Source organism: Elephantulus edwardii, unplaced genomic scaffold (assembly GCF_000299155.1).
Source record: "Elephantulus edwardii isolate Elephantulus edwardi_28Jun2011 unplaced genomic scaffold, EleEdw1.0 scaffold00044, whole genome shotgun sequence".
Lineage (NCBI taxonomy): Eukaryota > Metazoa > Chordata > Mammalia > Macroscelidea > Macroscelididae > Elephantulus > Elephantulus edwardii.
The window spans coordinates 3879891-3906999 of NW_006399794.1; the positions used below are offsets into that span (position 1 = coordinate 3879891).

Consider the following 27109-nt stretch of genomic DNA (forward strand, 5'->3'; position numbering starts at 1 on the left):
AATGGTATCTTTATTTGTAACTTTTTGAGAAAGCGCCATACCACTTTCCATAGTGGTTGCACCATTTTACACTCCCACCAACAATGAATAAGGGTTCCAGTTTCTCCACAACCTTGCCAGCATTTTGTTGCTTGCTGTTCTGTTAAATTTAATTCTGACTGGGATGAGATCGTATCTCATAGTTGTTTTTGCACTGGCTTTTATCAAATGTGTTCTGGATATCTATTGAAAGAATCACGTATAATCTATTATATCAATTACTGGGTGTGTGTTTTTTTCCCATGTAATACACTCACGCATAAAATGCACATAGGAAACAAATGTATGAAGTAGTTTCATGGCATACAAAAACATATATAACAGGTACATCACTGTGTAAAAATAGTCATTTTCCAGAGCTTTTTGTTCCTTGATTAAAATGTATTGATTGGATCATGATACTACATCAGGATCTTTTTGAAGGTAATCTACAATGTTTCCATATTCATTAAATTCAAGATGATAAATTGGTGTGATGTAGAGGCTCCCCAAGTACAATGCTTCTCTCTTCACAGGAAAGAGAAGCATGTTTCACTCTACAGCAACAATTTTGTGATGAGCTGTTCAGATTAGCAGGCAGCTCTACTCCACATGATCATTCAGGGTCCCTAGTGTCTTCCTTATGGGCATTTTGTTCTCTCCAGAAGTGTTACACTTATCTGTGTGGTCAAAGCTGGATTATGGACAAATCTGTTTGCAACTTGTGGGAAGAAGATTTAGTCAAAGTCCAGAAAGAGCGTGGGTTTTGTTTTATTTTTTTTATATGTAGAGTGTTAATTGTACACATGTCTTCAGCTCCCATTTTATTAGTCATAATATGATTATATAGTCATATCTAGCAGCAAGGGAAACCTCTGTTTTATAATTCTTCTGGACAGATTAACAAAGTTGAGCAGAAATGTGAGATATTTGAAGCAGAGTGATCAAGGTAAGAAGATGTGGAAGTAGCCTAGCGCGAATAATGGACTGTAGTCCAAACTGAGCAGATACGGATGTGAGGAGGACAGGGTGAGAAATATCTGGAGATCAACTTGGGAGGACTTGCTGAAAGGAAAAGTCAAGAGAGAAACTGGGTGTCTGTCTACATGGCCATGTTGGTAATCAGAATTCAGACCATAGGAGGAGGAGTTGCTCACTCTGATGGGCTCCTTCCTCAAGAAGGAAGACAATTAATTTGGTTTGGACAGGTTAAATGTTCTTAAGCGTCTGTCAGACAGACCTGGCTTTGCATCCTGGTTCTAGAACTAACTGGAACCTAGGATTACAACTGGCTGAGACCTAGTTTTCTCTTTTTCTCTAGAAAATAAGCTTAGCTATATTTCCTTTGCAGAGCTATTGTAAAGATAAATGAGAAAGTGAGTGTCATGCATAGCTGATGGTCAAAGAATGCTGGCCATTTGAAATGGCATTTATTGTCCTTTTCCAGGTGGTAATGGCAGTGTACAGGAGCTGGTTGAATGCCTGATCTTGGATTTTTAGAGAGGTGTGGGCTGAAACAGAGCAGTACATTGAATGGATCTATATGTCCAAGCAACTCTGGTCTGGCCCTTGAGTCTCAGGCAGGAAACAGGCTTCTCTGAGAAGACAGAAAGCCATCCCCGACCAGTAGCATTGGCCTATTGGGTCCAACTGGGGTTTAAAGTATCTTTAACCAGAAATCTCTTTTCCAAGTCACTGAGATAGCCAGAAACACATGTAAATTGAAATGATATTTAGGAGTGTTTGAACTGTATTGTTGAACTGTTTAAACTGTACTGTTTAAAATAACTGATGATCATTATAAAAACATTCAATGAATAGTAAAAAACATAAGAAATTAAAAATGTTTGAACCAAATACCTCCCTCCCTATAAAGATAGCAGGGAGAGAGTTTATGTATATATTCTTTCTTGAAGCAAAAATTATTAAACTTTAATTGAACTTGAATTAAAGTGAAGTGAAACTGTAAAGATTGCTGAATCTTGGTAAATATTTCCTCCCCAAAAGATATATTAGTTTCTAAAAGTTTAATAAGTGCATCATGAAACACACTGATGGTTTAGAGTCATTGAGGCGCTTTCTTTGCATGTTTCATATGTTGATAGTACCTGCATTTCTTCCCACTTCTGCCTATATAGATGTTAAATTGGTCTTTTTTTATAATATTAGGATTATAACTTTATATTCTATTCTGTAATAACAATTTACACAGTTTTTGGTCTTGGACTTATGTGTAAAAGAGTTTGATAGTCACACTAACCTCTTCACTGTGGAGCTCCACTCTTGGTTTATTATTTTGATGTGTGTCTTGTTTCTCCAGACTTCCCAAAATAGAATTCTCACAATAGTTTTCCTTAAAGGGCTCAGAAAGGCTATGCTCCTTGAGTTCTAGCATGTTATAACATTTATGGGCCACCTTTCCTTCAGACCTTTGTAGAAGTTGTTTCACTGCACTTGTGCTCTAGAAAAATCTGAAGCATGCTGACTTTCAGTGTCCTTCAACCTCTACCTTCCTTGTAAGTGACTCACTTTTTCTGAAGATAGCTGAAGAATCATCTCATTGATTTATTTTTTTTCTTCACAGAAGAAAATCTGTATACTTAACTATTGCCTCAATTAAGGAATTTTTTTCCCTTCTGTCTTTGGGTATGTTTTTTGTTCCATTTATTTGATTCTCTATTTAAGTGACAGCATAAACAATAGGTTGCACATCAGTCTCAGAACTACAGATCTCTTGTTCTGTTTCTAAGTACTTTGATACTTCTTTCCTTTTTTGCATTCCTGTGATCACTTCAACTCCCTCTCCCTTACTGTTTGAGACTATATGTTTTATTTGTACATATTTCCAATGTGCCAGTTCTTTTTCCATCTAATTTCTTGGTTAGTTGTTAATTTGGCTTTCACTTTTTTGCCTAAATTATAGTCCTCAACTGTCTTTATCAGATCAACTCATCTCAGCAACAGTTTCTTCCTTTCATTTTTTTTCAGTTCTAGTTCCTCTTAGAGCAGAAACATTTGTCATATGTATATGTGTGTGTGTGTGTGTTTGTGTGTGTGTGTATATATGTTTCTTGCATCTTTGTTTCCATCCTGACATCTGCCTTCTGACTGTGTCCTTCCTTCCGTCCTTCCTTCCTTTATATCTTTGCTCCTTCCTTCCTTCCCCATTTAGCTCTGGTGTTTTTACATGGCTGGCATGCCATTGTTCTCATTTTCTTTCTTTTTGATCTGAACATTTTCCACCTGGATCTTCTCTTTAACCAGATAGATTGTATAAGCAGCTTTGCTCTGAGTCCTTCCTACCACTGTCTGAGGTTTCTCCTGCCCCCAGTGATTTAATGGAGGATTGGGTGTGTGTTTTGTGTGTGCTTTGTTCTGAAGATTACAGCAGGCACTAGTGATCAGGAAAGGGGAAGTTGTGCTAGAGCTGTGGGCAGTTGCATTTGTGGGGTTGGTTTCTGCTCTATTTATCTTTGTTCGCTGTCTGAAACTTGGGTTTGTTATAACAAATTGGAGGCATAGCTTATTTTCTTCAGTGGGGAGTTGTGGGTTTCTGCTAATTCAGGGTAAACTTTCCCAGCTATTGTTTACCCAAGGTCACCCATGATTATGACTTTTTTTCCAAGCAGCTACTTTCATTCCTATGCCTACTAAGGGAAGGAAAAGATCAGGGAAAGGGGCAGTGATAATCCAAGGAATTTGGCCTGTGCTGTTTTTCAGAGTCAGGGACCTTAAGCTGGGACTTTCTATGTCTCCTGTCACTTACTCCATCAAAGCGGCTTGTTTTATATATTTTTCTCTTCAGTCTTACTTTCTAGTAAATTCCTCCACTGTTTTAAGAGCTCAGCGAGAACACTCCAAGTTTTCTATCTTTTGTGTCCTCAGGAAAGAAAGCAAAATAGTAGCACAGCTGCATTTGGTTTTGTGCCCCTCATCCCTTGTATTTTCCTCTTTGAATTGTTATGGTAGAATGATGAGCCTTACAGAAAACCTAAATCTTTAAGGGAGAGGGGAGAGGTTATCAAAAGTGAATTCTCTATATTTACTTCTAGCAATTTCTGTCTTTTTCTGTCCACCATTTTAAAAGCTTACTTACTTCTCCTGTATTTGAGAGGGTGGACTAGTGGGTAAGGTGGCTTAGTGGGTAAAGAGTTGCATTGCCAACCCAAAGGCATTCGGTTCAAAACCACTAGGAAAAAAATAGACAATCTCTTCCTATACAATTTACAGCTTCTGAAAACCCACTGGAGGGTCAGCTGTGATTTCAGACTTGAGGGTGATGAATTAGTTATTTAGAGTTAACATTTTGGTTGTTTTTTTTTTTAAAAAAAATTGTTGCTATTGTGTAACTTTTATTAAGTTCAGGAGGGTTCAGATAGCTGCTAGTTCTGGGATCATTCCTTGGATATTTTAACAATTGTGAAGCCTAAATTTTTTTGTTGTTGTTCAACCAAAGGGATTTTTCTAGGTAAAAACCCCTGGATGGTTTTAGCTTGAATATTGGACCCTTTGTGGTTCAGACCATCATTCAGTCTGCCGACATTTCTTAGGACCTGATGGCTTAATTGGCTTCTGGGTAGGCAATGAGGGTACAAAAAAAGCGAGGCCAGAATTTCCGCACAGTTTACCATCTGTCACACAGAAACATCAAGTCTAGGAGACAGAACCCAAGAGTTAAAAGTACCTAAAAGCATAGCTTGTGATCCCTTATGTTCAAAGAAGGGTCTCCAGCTGCCATGGCTCTGACAGATGGGGCCTTCACCCTTTGCTGTGAAAAAGGAGTAACAGAAACTTAGGAACACCATTCTCCTATTCAGAAGTTTTGGAAGTTCAAAGTATTTCAACATTCTTTACCTTAAGCCAGACTGTTTGTTCTCTTCTCTCTGCATGGTCTTCCTTTGAGACTTATATTTACATGGCTCACAATCTCAAGGGAACTCTGGTGGTTCAGTAGTAAAGAATCTGGCTGTTTACCCCAAAGCAGGCAGTTTAAAAACCACCAGTGGCCCTGAGGGAGAGAGATGGATGGTCTACCCCCATGTAATTTGTTGTTGTTATTGTTGTTGTTGTTGTTGTTAAGTGTCGTCGAGTCACAGGAGACTCATAGCGACCCTATGAAGGAGAGTCCTTGGCGCTTGGGTGCCTTTCATCCTCTCTCCAACCCATGTGATTTAGAGCCTCTGAAAAGCCACTCGAGAGTCAGTTAGGCGTGGATTCTGACTCAGCTACAAGCAACGACGACACAATCGTAATTATCTTTAGACGACCACCACAGTTGTGCCTATAGTCATGGTCTACAGCCTAGCTGAAAATCCTGGAGAATGACTGAGCATATTGGAAAGCTGCTGGCCAAAACTCACTAGAGACATAGGAAAATATAAAGCTCTGCATACAAATCCAAGTAACCACCATTTAAGATGCTGTTGTACTGCCTAATCAGACCTGACCCATAGCTGACCCTCCAACAGTTTTTCAGAGGCAGTTTATTGCACAATAGGAGATTGCTCATCTTTCGCCTGCAAAGCAGCTGGTATATTTGAACCACCAGCTTTGGTGGAGTGTGACTCATAGCGATCTTTTGAACAACAGATCCAAATCCTGCCTGTTCCTGGGCCATCCTCACCATCTCTGACGTAGGTGAGCCCATTGCTGCAGTCACAGTGTCAATCCATCTGGTTAGGGTCTTCCTTAAAAAAAGAGGATTTAATTTAACTCTAAATGTACTGTCTGACATACTCTGGACATGTTGTAAGGAGGGGCAGCGCAGGAGAGGAAGACCCATGAGATGGATTGATTCAGTGACCGAGATAATGGGATGGATGTGTCAGAAACAATGAGATTGGCATAGGATAGATCAGGGTTTAGGGCTGTTGTACATAGGGTCTCTATGAGTCCCAGGCAATTTGACAGCACATAACAACAAATGTACTGTGAGAGCTAATAAGTCACAGAAGCTGTTATTTGTTACAAATACCTGCCTAATACCAATGCAGTGGTCATCTGTCAATATCTTTGTGCATTAGAAAACTCATTAAAGCACATCTGGACAGTAAGAAACAAGAATGTGTGAAGGCAGAGGGTGGTGTCTGGAGGCCATACTCCATAATGGACCACACAACAAGCAGCTATAAAAATTGGGCTAGAGCCCGAGAAGAAAACTTGGAGAAGCAAAAGAGCTGCCTTCAAACAGGACAGAGATGTTAGAGAAAGAGATGTTTGGTTTGTTCTTGCTGCCTTTAAAAGCATAGACTTAGTTTTCTACTAAACTCAATACCATTGAGTTGAAACTGATTTTCTTACTGATCCTTTGGCAGATTTTCCGAGACTATAAATTGCCCAGAAGGAAAGATTGTTAATCTTTCTCCTTTGAAGCAGCTAGTGGGTTCAAATCTCTTGCCTTTGGGTTGGCAGTGCAACTCCTTACTCACTAGACCACCAGAGCTCCCTCGCATAGTTTTAGGAGGTACCAAAAGGATGCTTATTGACTGTCTTAATTAGAAGACAGCTGTGTTTCTGAGATCTGTTAAGAGATCCCATGGCCTTAGTTTCACCCTAGAAAATAACCTTATCTATGAAGGTGTGGAATCAGATGCAGATTGTTAGGTAGTACACAGAAGAGGAGACATTTTAGAAAGACAATAGAACTCCTGAGAAGCCTGCCAAAGAAGTGGGAATGTTCTCAAATAGTGTATAGCAAAGTGCTCAGCCAGCCAGTTTCCAGTTGTCTGAAATCAGCATCTGACCCCGTGCACAAGAAAGAGCTTGCTTAATACAGTGGGGAGCAATGGAAAGAAAATAGACTTTGGGATCTGGTAGACCTTGATTTGAAGCCTGACTATGCTACATACTATTTCTGTGACTGGACAAGTTAGTGGATCTAACCGAATCGTGGTTAATCTGTTTATAAAATGTGATGATTAAGTTCTAGCTCACTGGGTCATTTTAAGAATAAAGTGAGGTACCAATTACAAAGTCCTTGGCACATGAATAGGTGTTTGTGGATATTAGAGTTCTTCCTTGCCCCTGCCCCTAACTGTGATCTCAGATAGACATACTCTAAGAAAGTACCTTTTTCCCCAGGGATCCCTTCTGAAGGCTCTCCTGCTGTTGAGGAGGAAGACTCAAGGACTGGCTTGGATGTCATGCCCAATATTTCTGATGTGCTGCTGCGCAAACTGAGAGTCCACAAGTCTCTCCCTGGCAGGTAAAGTCACAGTGAGGGCTGTAGTTAAGCCTGCGTTGGGAGGTCCCTGTGTTAGATTCAAGGTGAGACACTGAACAGCATCAACCATGGTCACTGATCACAGAAGGGCCAAAGTCCAGTGTTCCAGATGGGGCTCCTTTATTCAAAACAAAAATAACAATGAAAGGCCAGATGGGGTGGTTCCAGCTCAAATACCAGGTGGAATTCATAGGTAAGCAAAGCCAGAGATGACATAAGAGTCATCAGAGGCTCTGGCAACAGCTGGGGGTATTGGACTTTGGGCCAAGAAACAGAAGGGGTTGGGTTTTTTTTTTCCATTTTATTGAGTTTTTAGTGTAAGTTTACAAATGAGGTAGATATTTCAAGTCAAATGTATCCTTTTTCTATATCTGAGCAATTCTATACCAAGTAACTACACAGATTGAAATGCAGAACATTTGGACTACGTGAAGAAGGATTGCTTAGAATCCCTGCAGGCCTTGTCCACACATGAGAAGTGAGCTTGCTTTTGAGTCTACATGTCCTCGTGTGTACAATACAGGTCATAATCCCCCAGTTATTAGTAGGATCCTGAACTGATCAAATGAGGTATATGGGTGCAAGAGGTCAAGTCAGTGATTACATTAACAGGCCCCTTACAGGTAACACTAACAGGCCTCTTATAGGGTATAAAGAGAGAAGAAATGAAACTACTTTGCATGAAGGGTTGGCTGGGAGCCTGCAGGTGGGGCCTACGGCCAAGTGCTACAACTTTGAGATTGACCTGTTAGTGGGAAAACAGTGTGAGTAGGATAAATTAGGCACAACAGAGATACTAGCTTTTGAGAGTAAATATGAAAGGGAAATAAAGTTTGTCTAGTGGGTTTTATATGTACAAATTCCAGACTATAATAATCTAAAATGGTCACTATCTAAGAAGGCCAAAAGGTGCGTCCAGAGGCAGGAAACCAAGAGCACTGCAGGCTATACAGCAGACATACTTGGTGTGTGGTTTTTTTTGTGTTTGTGACAACCTAGTCAGACAAACAAAAAAAAAGGAAGTTTTTTTATGTTTTATTTTTATTTTAATGAGGGAACAGAGAGGTGAAGCAACTTGTTGACAAATGAGAGTTTCAGGAATTGAACTCAGATTGAGCTGAGTCCAGACCTAATCACTTTCTGACTATGCCGGAGGCTGGTGAAAAAGAACAAATGATCAAACTTTCAGTCTACAAGGAACAAGACTTGCCTGCTTTTTGCTTAGTAAGCCCACCAAGCACACTGTTGTCCACAGATTCTGACTCACAGTTACCCTGTAGGACAGAATAGAACTACCCCACAGCGTTTTCAAGTCTGTAAATCTTTACAGAGACAAGCTGTCACATTGCTCTCCTTCATAAACAATGGTGGGTTTGAACCGCCAACCTTTAAGTTATCAGCTGAATGACTCAGCTACAGCATCACTACTGCTCTTTTGCTCAGTATGGTTATGGTTAAAGATAATTAGTATGATTAGGGAACTTCTCCAGTGAGTCTCTTTTTCTTTAGTTCTGTCTTTTTTTAGTATGTTTGAAGGAGTTTGTGAGACAGGGACCAGTTCATGGAGGATGCTTTTATCCAGGTGCCTTTTATTCTCACTCTCATTGCCTTTGAGTCAGAACTGACTCCCAGCTGATGCTCTGGCGGGTTTCAGAGGCTGTAACTTGCACGGGAGGAGATGGCCCATTTTTCTCCCATGGAGCCATTGGTGTACTTGAATTGCAAGAGAGTCATGACCTTTGGGTTAGCAGCACGACTCCTTACAGACTACTCAGAAGAGCTCCCTAAAGCCCATTAAAGAAGTTTGAACTCTTGAGGCAGGGAAAACCATCCAGACTGATTTCTTTGTCCATGACCTTCTAGGCCTCTGTCCTCTGGAAACTCCTGGCTCTGTCACCTAATTCCTCTCCCAGCCGCTAGTGTCAGTATCTAAGTCTCTGCATCAATAGCTAGCCATGTCATGTGGCTCCCTTATTTATATCTTATCTCCCTGAGTCCTTGGGACTGCCACATTTTTTTTAAAGCCCTTCATATTTTATAGCAAAATGTGAAGCATCAACAATTAAAAAGAGTTAAGCAATTTAACTAACAGTTAAATTATTGCTGCAAATATATCACATATAATATTCATATGAACCCAGGAATCATAAGTTTACCAGAGGCAAACTTATGCAGTTCTGATTTAAACAGTATGCTATACAGCAGTAAAGATGTACTATCCTACAAAGTAAAGGGCCTGATGGGTGGAGCTGTGGCAAGAATTGTAGTTATCAAATATGTTTGTACTTGTTTATCCCATGTTCTGTACTCTGCTGACTTGTTGGCCGTAGGGTCCTGTGGTCCTCTTCCTGACAGGAAGGCACTCACAGGGGTGAGAATCAGCCCCTTGCAGAGCTGACTGACCCCTACCTTTGCTTTTGGGGTCCCTCTGCACCTGTCAGAGGAAGGAAGCTGTGTTTCCTGAGCATCTTATCGATGACATGCTCTATTGCCAAGTCTTGTGACGCTGGTAGAACCCCTCCCAGCTCTTCGCATTCCAGCACAGGAAAGAGCTGTGCATTATTTATGTTGTCAGGGCTTCAGAGCAGGGTCAGCATTAGTAACCAGCAAGAGTGGAGCAGCAGCAGCAGCCTGCGCAAAGGGGACATGGTCATCCAGGACACCCATCCTGCTTGCTGCTGGGAAGACTGTAAGGGCCATATTCAAGGATTCCCTGTGCTCACTTGTTCTCTCCTGCTCACCTCTGGATCCTGCAGTCAGAAGGGGCTTCATAGTGTTGAGAAGATCTGTGACCATCCACCTACCTTTTATCCTCTGACCTAAAGGCCCCCTCTCTCCAACACTGAGAGATAAAGACAATGGATACATCTCTGCAGATCAAAGTAGTTCCAGAAAAATTGTAATGGCGACTCAGATGTTTAACAGTACCTTACAGTTCATTACTTACTATATCTTTGTTCTCAGAACCATTTGAGTTAATAGTTAATGTTTCTGGAGTGCCCATTGAGAGTGGACATTAAGATCACACACACATAAATACACACATTTAGATAGTTATAACAAATATATGACTTATATGTAAGTTTTTTTAAGACCCTCACAGTAGCTATCACCATCTCATTAAGTATAAGCAAACAGAGACTTAATGATAATACAGTAACTTGCCCAAATCACAGAGGTAGGAGTGAACCATCTGGAGCTCTCATCCTAGGATGTATACTTTCTACCACATTACCTCTGCAAAAGGTAGTATTGGGACATATGTTTCATGGGTTCAAAGCACATATAAAAGATAATCTGCATACTTGTCTGTCTCAGCAACTCAGCTGACCCTATCCCCCAAAAGAAATGATCTGCTGGTCATTCGAAGTCTCTTTTGGTCTGGTATATAGACTCAGTAAAGTTTATCTGTGTGCTTCTCTTTTTCACAGTGCCCCTCCACTCACTGAAAAGGAAGTTGAGGTAAGTGACTTAAGAGCTTTATGATTTTTAGTGTATTTGCTTGACAAAACCAAAAATCAAAACCAAACCCATTACCATCAATTCTGGCGCATCGGGACCCTATAGAACAGAGTTTACAAGGCTGTAAATCTTTACAGAAGCAGACAGCTGGTAAATTCTGACCTTTCCACTAGCAGTTAAGCATTTAACCATTTCACCACCAGGGATCCTTGTGTTTGACTGTTGTTGTTTACCATAAATTGGAACCAACTCATAGCTGACCCTCCAGCGAGTTTTTAGAGGCAGTAAATTGCATAGGAGGAGATTGTCCATCTTTTTCATGTGGAGCAGCTGGTAGATTTGAACCATGTGCCTTTGGGTTGGCAGCACACCTCCTTAGCACTAAGCCAAAGCATATCTTCCTCTGATCCTGGACAGAATGGGAGTGAATGGCTGTGGGGTAGCATGGATGTCCTTAACAAGCCCCATAGAATCTTTGTCCCTAACCTCAAAGAAGTTCACTGAATGAAGATTTTGACAAAGTTAGTTAGAGAATAGTTAGTTGGAAATGTCACACTCCTTCAAGGATTGTTTGTGTTCTTTAACAGCATATAACTTACATGCACAAAGTCAGTAGGGAGGCTACAGAATTGAATTATATTTACTTCAAAATTACTAAAAGATGGTCAAATTTCAGGTTTCAAGCTTTGGCCTACAGGAAGAAGCCCCTTTCTTTCCAGTGGTTTCAAACTAAGGAAGCCTATTTCATCGGAGGCAGGAGACAGTGTTTCCAGGTCTTCCACGTACCCTAATTCTGCTGTTAGTCTCCTCGGGACTGCCTGGCCCCAGTGTAGAAATGCTGTCCCAGAAAGACTGATGAGTGAACCAAGAGGAATCTGCTGTTTCTTTCTAATACGTGTAGAATATGGAGAAGGAAAATGTATCAGAGATAAGATAATAAAGACAGCGGCTGCCCGCACTAGTTGATGTCCAAGACATGTATATTGGGGTTGATATTAGGAAGGAAACAAGAATGTAGATGATTCCAGACTGTTTCATCTGTGTTGGAAGAACGCAGGTTTTATAGGATAGTTTTCCATTGATAGTGAGAAAATGAAACTGTCTTTCTTTCCTGAGTCCTACAGCACCTATAGCATAGAAGGACAGCTGAAAGGAGATACCTACCACAGATAATGACAAGAAGCTTGAAATGTGGACTTTACAGTTAAATTTTGTAGCATGTTCTTTTTCTCTCTTTTTTAATTGAGATATTAATGATAGTTTATAAAGAACTTGGGTTTCCAATTGTTCATTGTTGCACATTTTTCTCCCTGCCCCAAATGATTGGTTTGGTTTTGGTTTTTCACACTCATTCATAGACATTTTCTTTCATAACCTTAATTACTGCACAATTCTTTCATGACATGAGTTACCATTATTGTGAACTGACTCATAGCTGACTCTCTAGCAGGTTTTCCAAGACTGTAAATCGCACAGCAGGATATTACCCACCTTTCTCCTGCAAAGCCACTGTGCACGCTAACCACTAGTCACCTGGGAGTTAGCTGCCCAGTTTTCCACCAGCTACACTGGCAGGGCTCTTCAGTCACCTTTAATTAGTGTAATTGATTCATTACAAGGTTTAACCAATCCCTTATTTTGTATTGCTTTTCCCTTAACTTATTCAATTTGTAGTCCCCTCATCCTCCAGGCCATCCTATTAAACTTCCAAGATTGAGTGTAGACCTTTTCTTGGTTTTTTTATAATCATGATATTAACACCAGAAATTGTTCTTTTGTGACTGACATGTTATTTAATATAATTTGTTATATATTTTCATCATCTTTTCAGTTGACCCATCAAATGTAAGAGGCAGGTAGAATGGGAATTAGTACAAAGGAGAAAATTGAGGGATTAAGTAACTTACCTAAGGTGTCCAGATCCAGTACTTGGCTGACGAAGATTTAGACCTAAGACTTCCAATTGATTTTGACTTTTTATGTTCCATTACCATAAAGGAGATAACCTAAGTATGAAGGACGAAGCATTGATTATTATTGATGGACTTGAATGAGGCCTGAGAAGGTTAGAGAAATCTAATCAAGGACCTGTGAGCTTAGTGCTACCCCACCTCTTGATACCTGTGTAGGTAGCTGTGGGTAGTTTGTTTAATGGCCCAGTCTTGTCCTCAGATATATAGGGTACAATCAGTTCTTAGCATGGTGAAAATAGGATAAGCTTTGGAATCAGACAATCTCAGACTGAATCATAGCTTTGGCTTTGCTACTCTTATACTTATTGGGCCACCTTGAATAAACTCGTGATATACTTGTCTTGATATTTTTACCCATAAAATGGATGTATAAAACACTTGGGAGATATATAGATATATGGATCTAGATATATAAATAAAAAATCTATAGTAAGACTTACCCTCTAGGCCTGTGGTCAGCATTTGGAATTTAACAGGCATTCTGTGAAAGAGATGCAGCAGTGTACTCCTGTTATAATTTACAGCCTCAAAAACATGAAGAAGGATTGCCATGTGTTGGAATCAAATTAATGATAGTGGAATAAGTTTATGCTTATGGTTTTAATTCTATCTGGGAATGGACTGGTTCTTGTTATGTTAACATACAGGATTAGTGTAGGGTGTGTTTACGATAGACCTTTCTTGAGATATAAAAGAGATCAAACAAATGAAAGAAATAGAGATGGTAGAAGAGAGATAAGATTTTGCCCAGGAGTAATTCTGAGACAAGGACCTCCAGAGCTAGTAGAGGGACAAAGCCTCTCTCTAGAGCCAGTGCTCTGGATTCAGACCTAGGCTCCTAACCTGTGAGAAAGGGAGTTTCTGTTTGGTAAAAGCATCTACTTGCAGTATGTCTGTTAGATAAATGAGATAGAGGGATAAATGAGCTCAGGAGCATAGAGCTTATAGCCACACTGGCATATGGCAGATGTGTAGTAAGAAGCCAGCCATTATAATGGTAATCGTCAATATAATGGTAATCATCATTGGTTCAGCTCAGTGCCTTCAGTTCTCTCTCTAGAGATGTCCACTTGTTGTGTGTCATGTTACATGAGTTTCAGAAGCTTAGGCAGAGTTGGTTCATCCCACAGGTTGTAAATCTGCTCTCACTTGACTCAGGCTGGGAGGTGAAGACTGTAAAAATGAAAAGGTCATTGCTGCTTTCCTCTGTGGAGGCCATCTGTCAATTTTTCCCCCTCACTAGTTTCCTTTTCTAGGAATTCCATGTCTGGTCAATAATACCTCTTCAGAAGTTCATTCATGCAGGTTGAATATTTGACATAGAATATTTACTCCTGAATGCTTATCTTGATAGAATCATACCTGCTATTTCATTTTCTGGTTTTTTATGTTGTTATTGTTGGGTGCCCTTAAGGGAGAATCAACTCATAGCTGACCCTCCAGTGGGTTTTCATAGATATAAATCACACAGGAGTTGTTTGCCTATTTTTCTCCCATGTAATAGCTGGTGAATTAAAACTGTGAACCTTTGAGTTTTTAGCACATCTCAAACAGCTTGATGCCAAGCCATCAGCGCTCCTATTTCATCTCCTGGCAGCTACTTATAGCTGCTATTGATGTAGGATGTGGGATACTCAGACTAGATCCTGACTGAAGTTCACTTTACATCAACACAGCTTAAATCGCAACCAGAGTTTAAAAACAGTGACTTCATGCAAGACTTCCCAAACCCCCGTGCAATAAATCCCAACATAAATCCAAACTGCTTACACAACCAGCTGCCCTAGCCTGAGTTTGTCTAAACCCAAATACAGGATGTTATTTTCTTAAAGTTGAGGAAAAAGCAAAGTGTCATTCCCTTAGTATTTTTCCGTAAAATGTGTTTGGTCTTTTTGTACCAATCTGAACCTAGCAAGGCCTTCAGGTTTCTAGCTTCCTAGATTTTGTGCAGTTTACTATGAAGCGAGAATGTTACTTGCACATGGATGCTTCACTGACTTGGTCCAGATGCGTGTGCAAGAAACACACCTGCAGCCTTGTTCTCTGCAATAACTCCTCCTAGCATTTCTCCCACATTCTTGTTTCCAACAGAACGTGTTTGTACAACTGTCCTTGGCCTTTAGAAATGACAGCTATACCCTGGAATCTAGAATTAGCCAGGCTGAAAGGGAACGGAACCTGACAGAGGAAAACACTGAGAAGGAACTGGAAAACTTCAAAGCTTCCATTACGGTAATTACAGAGCCTGCCTGCATTTGGGGATTCTTTGGGGAGGGACTATCTCCAAAGACCAGGCCAATGTTTCCCATTTCCCAGTCAACTATCTGAGAAGTCAGACTACAACCCTGAGCTGGACATAGTGTCTTCCTCAGAGGGCTGGGAGTTTCTGAGGCAGATATCCTGGAGGCCAGGTTACAGCAGGTCTGTGGCCTCTGAACCCTTGAGAACTTCTCAGGAGGAGGCCAGGATTCCAGGGAGGTACACACACTAGAGGCCTGGATATAAGTCTTTTCAAGCCAGCCAGGTAGAGTATCAGCACTGAGTTTCAGCAGTCCTGAAGTTATTGTCTGGATCCTGCTACGGTCACTATTCTCAGCCAGAATGGGGCCCAATGCTCATGAGCCCAAGTCTGGTTGCACAAAACCCCAGGCGAGGCTCCCTCTCTTCCTCAGTCTTCAGCTTCCCTTTGGCACCACTGTGAGCACCGGGAGACCTACCAGAAGCTGCTGGAGGACATCGCTGTCTTGCACCGCCTGGCTGCCCGCCTCTCCAGTCGAGCGGAGATGGTGGGGGCCGTCCGCCAGGTGAGCCTCACTGCTCCCAGCGTTGTTGGGTGGCTCTGCTCTGCTCACAGTAACCCCAGCAATAACCAGGTCCCTTTACAAGTAGCTGGGGAACTTCTCAGTGGCCTCCTCTGTGTTAGTCACCTTATGTATATCATAGTATTTTTCGTAGAGAACTAAATTTTTGAGAAGCTTTGTGTGAATACATTGTTGTTGTTAGGTGCCATAAAGTTGAGTACGACTAATAGCGACCCTATCAACAAAAGATCTGAAACCAGTCCTGTCCTGTGCCATTGTCACACTTCCTGACACACAAGAGTCTATTGCAGTAAACACCTTGTTAATCCACCTGGATGCAGGTCTTCCTTTCCTTCACTGACCCTCTACGCTTTCTAAAATCATGTCCCTCTCCAACGAATAGCACCTCCTTGAAATATTTCCAAAGGATATTAGGTAAAGCCTCATCATTCTTACCTTCAAAGAGCATCTGGCTGCACCCTCTCCAAGACAAATCTATTTGTTTTCTTGGCTGCCATGCAATGCTCAGTGCTCTTCTCCAACACCACAGCTCAAAGGCATCAATTCTTTTTCTGTCATCCTTATTCATTGTCCAGGTCTCGGATGCATACCTAGTAATCAGAAAGACCATAGCCTGAATCAGACGTACCTTAGTCCTCAAACTGACATCACTATTCCTCAATAATTTGGAAAGGTCCCTAACTGCAGATTTCCCTATTGCAATTTATCTCCTTATTTTCTGACTGCTCATACCAAGGGTGTTAATTGTGGATTCCAGCAAGATGAAACTGTTGACAATTTCAATATCCTGTCCATCCATCATGACACTGCCTATTGGTCCAGTGGTAAGAATCTTTGTTTTCTTGATATTGAGATGCAATCCATTCTGAAGGCAACATTCCTTCGTCTTCTGCAACAAGTACTTCAAATCCTCCTCACTTTCAGCAAGCAAGGTTGTGTCATTTGCATATTACAAGTTATTGATGAGTCTCCCTCGAATCCTGATGCCACATTCCTCTTCATTGAGTTCAGCTTCTTGGATAATTTGCTCAGCATATAGACTGAACAGGTATGGAGACAGAATACATTCCCAGTGCACTCCCTTTCTAATTACAAACCATGCAGTGCTCCCCTGCTGTGTTCGCACAACAGCCTGATCCAGATATAGGCTCCTCACAAGCACAATCAAGGACTATGGGATTCCCATTCTTTTCAATGTCAGCCACAACTTGTCATGATCCACATAGTTAAATGCCTTTGCATAGTCAATAAAGCACAAATAGACATTGTTCTGATATTCTTCACTTTCAGCCAGGATCCATCTGACATCAGCAATGATATCCCTGGTGCCACAGCCCCTTCTAAATCCCGCTTGAACATCTAGCAATTCCCTATCTACGTGCTGCTGTTCCAGACATTTTTTAATGATCTTCAGCAGTATTTTGTTAGCATATGATATCAATGATATATTTTGATAATTTCCACATTCAGTTGGATCAACCTTCTTGGAAATAGGAATAAATATAGACCTCTTCCAGTCAATTGGCCAGACAGCTGTCCTCCAAATTTCCTGGCATAGACTGATGAGTGTATCCAAGACTGCATATGTTAACTGAAACAAATCAGTTGGTATCCCATTGATTCCTGGGGCCTTATTTTTTGCCAATGCCTTCAGTGCAACTTCCATTTCCTCTTTTATTACCATTGGCTCCTGTCCATATGGTACTTCCTGAAAATTTTTTTTTCAATGTTAGTCAGTTCTTTCTGATACAGTGATTCTGTGTATTCCCTCCATCTTCTTTTTATACATTGGCCATAGCATCTTTCAAAATTGCAACACGAGGCCTAAATTTCTTTTTCAGTTCTTTCAGCTTGAGAAATGCGGAGCAAGTTCTTTTCCCTTTTTTTATTCTCCAATTCCAGCTCTCTGCACATTCCATTATAAAACTTTTCTTTGTCCTCCCAAGCTGCCCTTTGAAATCATCTGTTCAGTTCCTTTACTTCAACAAGTTTTCCTTTAGATTTGGCTTCCCAAAGTTCCAGTGCAATCATTAGAGTCTCTTCAGACATCCATTTTGGTTTTTTCTTTCTCTTCTGTTTTTGTAATGACCTTTTGCTTTTTTGATGTCATTTCACAACTCATCTGGTCTTCTATATTTGGTGTTCAATGCCTCAAACCTCTTCTTAAGAGGATGATGAAATTGCGATGGAACTGATTCAAGTTCACATCTTGGTTCCTGTGCACTTATTTTCATTTTATTTGGCCTCAACTTGAACTTGCATATGAGTAGCTGATGATTTGACCCACAGTCTGCCCCTGGCCCAGTTTTGACTGCTGATACTGATCTTCTCCGAAAATTTCTTCCACAAATGTAATCAGTCTGATTTCTATGCAGCCCATTGTGTGATATCCATATGTAAAGTCTTCTTTTAGAAAAAAATATATGCAATTAATAAATCATTGTAAATACAAAATTCAATAATTCTATTTCCAGCCTCATCACCAAGCCCATATTTTCCAACTACTGTTTCTTCATTGTTTTCTAATTTTACATTCCAGTCACTCGTTATTATTAACACATCCTGATTGCATGTTCAGTCAATTTCAGACTGCAAAATTTGGTAAAAATTCTCAATTTCTTCCTCTTTGGTACTAGATGTAGGAGCATATACTTGAATAATAGTTGTGTTAACAGGTCTTCCCTGTATGCTTATGGATATTATCCTATCACTCACAGCATTGTATTTCAGAATAGAACTTGAAATTGACTTTTTTACTATGAATGCAACACCATTCTTCAGCTTTTCATTACCTGCATAGTATATCAAATGATTATCTGATTCAAAGTGACCATAGCCAGTCCATTGCATCTCACTAATGCCTAATATGTCATGTGTTCCCTTTCATTTTTAATAATATCCAGTTTTCCAACATTCAGAATGTCTGTGTGGGCAAACGGGATCTGTTGGTAGGGCCTTGGTATTTAAAATTCAGTCTAGTCCTGCCTGTGAGTCTTCAGCTTGGTGAAGTTAGATCCTGGTGGGTAAGTGTTCTGTGATTTACTTAAAAACTGAGGTGAACTGTTTGGACATTTCTAAATTGTGTGAGCAATCAAGTGTAACTGCTGTTGGTCATGTTCAGAAAGAACATTGTTATAAGTGGTGCAGCACTTGTCTATCAGTTTGCTCTACTGCGATTACTTGGGGTTGCTGTGAAACTGAAATCTTTGTCATTGATGAGTCAAATTCCAAAAGGGTTTCCCATCCTGGTTGAGTTTTGGGGGAGCTCCCTGGTTAAGACAGACTAGGAAGCAGGATGGGCAATCTCCTTCCTAAATAAAAGGCTTTTGAAAACCCTATGAACATTAAACAAAGAGGATAGTTAGTAGTGTAGTGGTAGAGCCCAGATTGAAAGTTAGTTGAAATGAAAATCAATAACAAACATTGTTTTAACAATTGGTACATGGAATGTTCGTGGCTTGAATGTTGGAAAATTAGAAATTGGATTGTTGTTATGAACACATACATTTGGGAATTACTTCATACTATCTTCCTTTCTTGGATATTTATAACACACACTTGAATAATCTAGGCTTTAAGAAGTCCTGTAGTAAAGAGACCTGTTTAAGCTTACCTGTGTCTTTCTAAATGTATTTGACTATATGATTCCCTCTTTCTTTCCCTGCAAAGTACATATCCACTTCTCATGGAGCTAGTATTTGATCAAACTTAATTTAGAAAAAGCCATCTTCAACTTTGTTTCATTTAATCCTGCTAGCAGCTGTGTAAAATAGATACCCTTTTCCCCCGATGGATAAACTGAGTCTCAGAAAGTTAATCCATTAGTGTGTGGTAGAACTAGGGTGCAGATCCAGGTCTGCCTACCCTTAGCTGTTTTAAAGTCCTACAGCGTAAGAGTGTTCACCCCTCTAGGTTGGCATAGTGATATCTGAGTTCTAATTCTTGTTCCACCACCCACTTCCTCCTGTGTGACCTCAGATAAGTTACTTTCCTTCTCTGAGCTTAAGCTTCTTCAACAATATATTGGGAATGATGACAGAATCTGCTATCAAGGGCCAGTGCAAAGTGTTTAGATGTGATTGTTGTTGTGTACCACAGAGTTGGAACTGACCCATAGCTGATCCTCTAGCATGTTTACAGAGCCACTTAATTGCCCATTCTTCTGCAAAGCAGCTGGTGGCCTCAAACTATGTGTTTTTGGGATTGCAACACAGCTTCTTGCCACTGTTGTTGTTATTGCTTGCCTTTGAGTCAAGCACGACTCATAGCAACCTTATGAACTAAAGGCCTGAAGCCCCTCTACAACTATTGATATTTATCAAAGTTCATGGAGTTTCCGGAGGTAAGTTGTTTAGGAAGTGGATGCCACGCCTGCTTCCAAACCTGTCATAGAATATTATTGTTTGAGTTGCCTGCAATGCATAGCAACCCTATGTACAGCAGCTCTGAATCCTTCCCTCTTCTGAGCCAGTCTCATTAATTCTGACACACCAACCCCCATTGCCCCAGTTACTGTATTAATCCATCTCATCCAGCATCTCCCTCTCCTGCATTGTCCGCCCACCCTTCCAAGCATGATGTCCTCCTCCAAGGACCAATCTCTCCTGGCCACGTGCCCAAAGTAAGTGAGGCAGAGCTTCAAGATCTTAGCCTCCAAGGACAGACTTGGTTTCACCCTCTCCAAGACAGACCTATTTGTTTTCTTGGCATTCCAAGGTATGTTCAACTCTTCTTCAATACCACAACTCAAAAACTTCAATTCTTCTTCTGTCATCCTTAGTCATTGTCCAACTTTCTGAAGCATAACAAGTAATTGAAAAACCATGACTTGTATTAGGTGCACCTTTGTGTCTAGACTGACATCATTGCTCTTCAGCACTCTGGAGAGGTCCTTAACATCAGATTTTCCCAATACAATTTATCTTTTGATTTCCTGACTGCTGGTGTTAAGAGTGTTGATTGTGAATCCGAGCAAGCTGTGATTGCTAGCATACTCAATCTCTTCTCCTTCTATTATGGTGCTGCCAATTGGCCCAGTGATGAGAATCTTTGTCTTCTTGATTTTGAGCTTCAATCCATATTGAAGACTACAGTATTTGACATTTTGCAGCAAGTGCTTCAGGTCTTCTTCGGTCCCAGCAAGCAAGGTTGTGTCATCTGCATATCATAGGTTGTTAATGAATCTCCCTCCAGTCTTGATGCTACATGCCCCCTCCTAAAGTCCTGCTTCCCGAATGATCTGTCCTGCATACAGATTGAAAAGGTACAGGGACAAGATTCATCTCTGACGCACTAGGTGATTATAACTCTTCTATTACCATGGTCCCATGTCCTGGTGCATTGAATTGCATGATTTTGGTATTCCTGAGAAGTATCACCAAGCAGTTGCCATGGAATAAAAGGAGGACAAATGGCTACTGTGTCCCTCCCCTGTGCTTTTCTGGAGAAAGGGCCTCTGACTCAGCAGTAGTGCCCAGGGAGTCACTCTAGCTGGAAGTAGCAACATAGGGTGGATTCTAGGGAAGTGACTGCCTCACAGCTGCAGGGGACCTCTTCCAGGGAACGGTCACTAAACATGTTCTGAGGAATCCAAGGCAATAGAAGCAAAGAAGCACTCTCCTCAAACATGTTTCTTGGTCCATGTATGGTTCATACCAATCTTCTCTATGTTCCTGTGTTCTAAGTGCCATTCCCAGTCCTAGCTTCTGTGCCTTTCAGGACTATCCTTTCTCTGTGGTTTTACAAAAGCTTGTCAGTCTTGCTACTCCAGGTTTCATTCTCTACAGTCTAATTTCCACTGCTGACCTAATTAAGTCACTCTCCTACTCTAGGATATTCAATGACTTCCCCTTTCCTTCAGAGTAAGTCCAGTTTCCTTACTCCAGCATCCTGGGTTCTTCAAAACCCAGCCTTCACTCATCTTTTCCATTAATGAACAAGCCCAATTGCTTGCTTATTCCTACAGAAGTAAATGCCTGTGCTGTCATGATTTATCTGGACAATCCTGGTAAATGGCTATCGTCCAACATCATTTTTTAGTAGCACCCCTGTACTTTCCAAAGACTCTTGTTTGGAGAGTAAATTCTCTCTTATGTACAAGCCCTACTCTTTCCTGCTTCTGAACCCTTGTTCATACAGTTCCCTGGCAAGGATGCTTTTCATCCCTGTTTCATGCTACTCATTCTCTGTGTTCATTTCATTCCATGAAGCCTCCCCTGACCTGTTCTCTTCTGCAGGCATAAATTAATCTCTCTTCTATTGGTCATCTTCTATGACATTGTGCTTGTGCTGTGTTAACCTTGAGAGCAAGTGGCTGAGCCTCTTTCTCAGTTCATTGTGTACAATGAACTCTTTGAGTTATCTACCTTTCCAGTTACTCTAGCCAGAGCTTCATTCAGAGCAAACAAGTCCCCATGGAGCCATTTATCCAACTTCCCTGGACACTAACACTAACTTCCCTGCAGGAAAAGCGCATGTCCAAAGCAACAGAAGTGATGATGCAGTATGTGGAGAACCTGAAGAGGACTTATGAGAAAGATCATGCAGAGCTCATGGAGTTTAAAAAGCTTGCAAATCAGAATTCAAGCCGGAGTTGTGGTCCATCTGGTAAGGAACTGGGCTCTAGCCCCATCTTGGCCCTCCAGGACCCTATGATGGCACCCCCTAACCTATTTAAGGCATCTTGAAAGCAAGACATATTGCTTCTGCCCAAATCCTGCCCACAAGATCAGACATTTCTCTGGTGAACCTGGGAGACTGGAAACAGAGGCATGAATGAGCCCAAGTGACCTCCTTAGTCCCAGCACAGTTAGCCTCAATGCCCAGCCATTGATGCAGAGCCCACAAGCTGCTGGAGCTCTGTATGAGTGACAGTTACCAGGAGAATGACAAGTCTTTGTGTTTTGTTGTTGATATGTGCTGTCGAGTCACTTGCGACTCATAGTGACCATATGTACAACAGCCCTAAACCCTGCTCTATCCTGTGCCAATCCCACTGCCTCTGACACACCCATCCCCATTACCCCAGTCACTGAATCAATCCACCTCATAGAGGGTCTTTCCCTCTTGCGCCGTCCCTCCACTCTCCCAACCATGCTCTCTTTCTCTAAAGACCTGTCCCTCTTTACAACGTGTCCAAAGTATGTCAGATGAAGCCCCAGAATCCTTGTCTCCAAGGAGCAGCCTGGCTTCATCCTCTCCAGGATAAATCTGTTTGTATTCTTGGCAGTCCATGGTACAACTCAGTACTTTTCTCCAGCACCACAGCTCAAAGGCATCAATTCTCCTTCTGTCCTTCCTAATCATTGTCCATCTTTCTGATGCATAACAAGTGATAGCAAAGACCATGGCCTGTATCAGATGCACCTTAGTCTCCAGAGTGATACCATTGCTCTTCAGTACTTTGGAGAGGTCCCTAACAGCAGACTTTCCCCATCACAATACGTTTTTCGATTTGTTGGCTACTGGTGCCAAGAGTGTTGACTGTGGTTTGGGTACCTTTAATACAGCATATGGCAAGGAATTTGAAATTTACATTGGAAGGCATTAGGGATTCAACCAAAGATTTTAATCCAGGCATGTAGCATATATGCAGTTTAAGGAGATTCTCTCTAACTGCAGTAAGGCAATTATATTACTAGGGCAAGGCTAGAGAAATAGGAACCCAGCAGTCCTGATGAAAGATGAACTCTGGGAAGTGTGGGTAGAGAAAGTGCCTGGATAGAGGAGATAATGCTGAGAGAAATAGTAACTGGAGAGTAAGACAAATATTATAGAGAAAGTTCTATACAGATTGTGATGGTTGCAGAGGCTACCTAATTCTACTTCAGAGAATCAGGGAATGAAGATAAGATTCACAGAGCAATGGCATCTGGATAGCTTTTTAAAATAATAGTAGTAGTATCAGGCAAGAGAAGGAAATAATACCACAGTTTGAGGAGATAGCATATACAAAGGTGTGGAGGTGGGAGGAGAGAACAACAGGAAACACTTTGATCTGATTTCAGTGCTGGATTATGATGGTGGAAGGTTGCAGGTAAGACTTGGTAGGCCAGTGCCGGGCCTCATGCCAAACCACAACAGCTTTGTCTGCTAGGCAATGGAGAGTAATGGGAAGTTAATGGTGAGTTTTACATAATATGATCAGATATTATTTTGGGAAGGTTATAAATTAGAGGAGGCTCTTACAGAAGTCCGGAAGGGAGATGATATTACATTACACCAGGATTTCTCCCTGGGAGCTGCCAGGCTTTTAGTTCTGGCTAAGGAGGGTGACTAGCAAGAGAAACAGACCTTTTAGTGACAGGAATCCCTGTGGAATGCAAACATCCGTGTTACCAAAAGCTGAAGGAGGGAAAGTACAGAAAATATAACAGATGGAGAAACCTTTATAAACAGGAGGTTTCATAAGATTCCTGAGGAATATCAATGATGCTTTCCAGGGTCCAAAGGCAGTGTGCACATGTTCCAGGCTGTCTGCAATGGGTCTTGGCAGCGAGTCTCTTGACCCAGATATAGTTGGGTCTCTAATAGACGATTTTTTTTTCAATGTCAGGACAAAAACACAGGAGTTGAGGAAATTGCTGCCAAAGAAATTTTAAGATGTGAAGTTTTGCATTATTATCCTGCAAGTTGGAAGGTCTCCTATGAACCAACCACCTTACCCACAATTATACATATGTTTCATTCATTCGTTCTCCAGACGTTAACTGAGTACCTTTGATGTATTACACATGACACTAAGCTTTAGAGGGAAGGGCCACCTAGTCCCTGACCCAAAGAAATCCCCACCCTCTGGGAAGGGTGAGACAGTGTAACTGGTCCTGTGACAGAACGGAGCCAACTTCTTTGGGGAGCACACTGTTCCCCATATGAAATTTGGGGATGACGCAATGCCTATAATAAGGGGCTTTAGTTGAGTCTTGAATGATAAATAAGACCCTTTTGGACATTTGTTCCACTCTTGATATTTTTTCCAAGCTATTCCTCAGCAGAGGGGTTAGCCCTCACCTAGCATGTATGTCCTTAAAAATTTGCTAAAAGTATTTGCTTTTTTAGTCTTCATAATGTGCCTGAAAGCCTTTACCTCTTTATATTGCTTAGAATAATCACAGCAAAAGATAATAACTCTGATTTAGAAAAAGTGATATTTAAGTAACATTCTTTTGTTTTCTGACTATAAAATATGACTTTCTTTTTTATTATTAAGGTAGACTTCTCAAACTATAAGTAGTAGCTTAAGGGAAAATACTTCCTAAATTTTTTTAAGAAGTAATACTTTTTTAATTATGATTTTAATGAAAGTTTATAAATAACTTGGATTTCCATTTATTCATTGTTGCACATTTTCCTCCCTGCCCCTCCACCCAATTAACTTTTTTGGGGGGAAGAAAGTTCTTTTGTTGCTATGAGGTAAAATATTTATAAGGCTCTTAAAATATTTTCAAAAAAGTAAATTCTGTTAATACTTGCATTTAATAGATGATAGTAATCTTCAATTCATTGTGTAAATTTAGAACATCTTTCCTGCTTAATTTTTTAAAATGTTTATGATTTTGGTAAACCAAATTGATATATTTGTTTTATGGTTTACTGTGCATTTCTTTCTTTTCCTAAGGGTTATCAGATACTTGTATTTTTACTTTTGTAAATTATTAGATTATGACTTTTGTCCACTTATTTCTGAATTCTTCATAGATCTAGAATATTTTCTGGTTCTGTTATTTTAGCTGACTGGAAAACTTGCAAATCTTTCCAGTACAAGTGTTCAGAAATGCTAGATTGGATAGAGCCAACATTAGTTGAGAGGAATAGCTGAATCCACAAGAAAATACATTGACATCCTTAGATACAAGGGGGGGAAAGAGAACTGAAACCAAGCTGATCCTGCAGCTTCCTGGGGGGCGAAAACCCAGCCTCCATTATCCAGGGGCTGACTTTTTTTTTTACTTCGATGCAAGTTGAAATGAGGCTTGAGCCTCTCATGGCAGAAATGTCCATAGAAAATGAAGACTTTCCAGGATTACATCCTTACAGAGAACTGGACAAGGATAAAAGCATTCTTCCATCAGCAAATAGAGAAGTCTGTTTCACCCTGGCCTCTACTAGGAAAAAAATACTTTCTTCTTCCTCCTAGGAAAAGTACATAGCCAAAATGATAAAAATGATGATGCAATGTGTAAAGAGTCTGAAAAGAGCAGAGTACCCTTAGGAACACTGAAACAAACAGCAAGTTAGTCTGGAACGACACATACTCCACCCAGGAGTGATTCTTCTGAATAAAGCCTCACTAAAGATGAGTTCAAAATACAAAATTATAAAATACACAAGGAAATAATCTACAACAAATGAGGTTTGTTTGTTTTTTTGATGTCTATATGTGTTTTATTGACTATGCAAAAGCGTATGACAATGTGGAACATAACAAATCATTGTTAACATTGAGAAGAATGAACACTGAATTATACTCATGTGAAACCTATACTTAGACCAAGAAACTATTGTAGGAACAGAACAAGGGAACACTGAATGGTTTAAAACCAAGAAAAGCATTCATCAGAGCTGTATCCTTTCACCATACCTATTCAAGCTATGTACTGATAAAATAATTTGAAAGGTTGGATTTTATGAAGAAGAGCCATTGCATCAGGTTTGGAAGAAGCCTCTTCAACAACATACATTATGCAGATAACACAATCTTGCTTGTCTAAGCGAAGATTACTTCAAATGCTTGCTGCATAAAATCAAAGACTACATACAACCTTCAATAAAGATTTTTATCTCACAATGAATGAATGGAATTCCAAAATCTCTGTAGATGTTCATTGAAATGAAAAATAAATAAAATAAACAAATGAAGTTTTATCTCTCAGAACCTCAGAGAATAATCTGATGATTTTAAAAGATATACTTTAAAGCAATTAGGGACGTAAAAGACAGAAGAAAAAAACATGAGAATAAAAATAAATATCAAAAAAAGTAAAGCCATTTCTAGAAAGAAGAGTCATGGAAATTCAGGACTCAATATATAGATGTGGTAGTTACTATAGTTAATGCTGTCCCTCAAGATTTCAAGTCTCCTTCTAGTAGTACCCTTTCCAGCTCTACTGAAGTTAGATGTGGATAATGAAGTGTGAGCAGAAGTCACATGTGTTCTATCTGAACTGAGACATTTAAGAAGTAGTGTGCAAAGTCCTCTGTGTTCTTCCTCTTAACACTGCTCTGCAATCCCAAATGCATGTGGTTCAAATCCACCAGCTGCTCCACAGGAGAAATATGGGCAGGCCCCTCCTGTGCGATTAACTGCCTCTGAAAACCTGCTGGAGGGTCAGCTGTGGGTCGGTTCCGACTCCGTAGTACACAACAGCAATAATAGTAGAAGCTCCTTAGTCTGAGTCTTGAGTAAGGAAATAGAGTAGAACCTCTTATTATCTCAGAACCAAGTAGACATACAACATATGCAAGAAATAAATCTATTGTTATGAGCCGCTAAAACTTTTGAGTATTTGTTATGATAGAATAATTTAGCTTTTCTTGATTGATTTAATATTAAAATCTGATTTAGATTCAGTTGAAAAACTTTGCAGAAAGATCTGAGGAAGTTACACAAAATG

The 27109-nt window shown here is 40.4% G+C and overlaps 1 protein-coding gene across 1 annotated transcript in view; it reads left to right on the top strand.

The window, feature by feature from the left end:
• The window catches only part of MRVI1 (murine retrovirus integration site 1 homolog), a 96164-nt gene that overhangs the window by 45784 nt on the left and 23271 nt on the right, over window positions 1–27109 (top strand). The window contains 5 exon segments of the mRNA XM_006885414.1: window positions 7099–7222; window positions 10672–10702; window positions 14767–14907; window positions 15348–15479; window positions 21962–22103. Of these exon segments, the coding sequence (XP_006885476.1) occupies window positions 7099–7222; window positions 10672–10702; window positions 14767–14907; window positions 15348–15479; window positions 21962–22103 (570 nt within the window).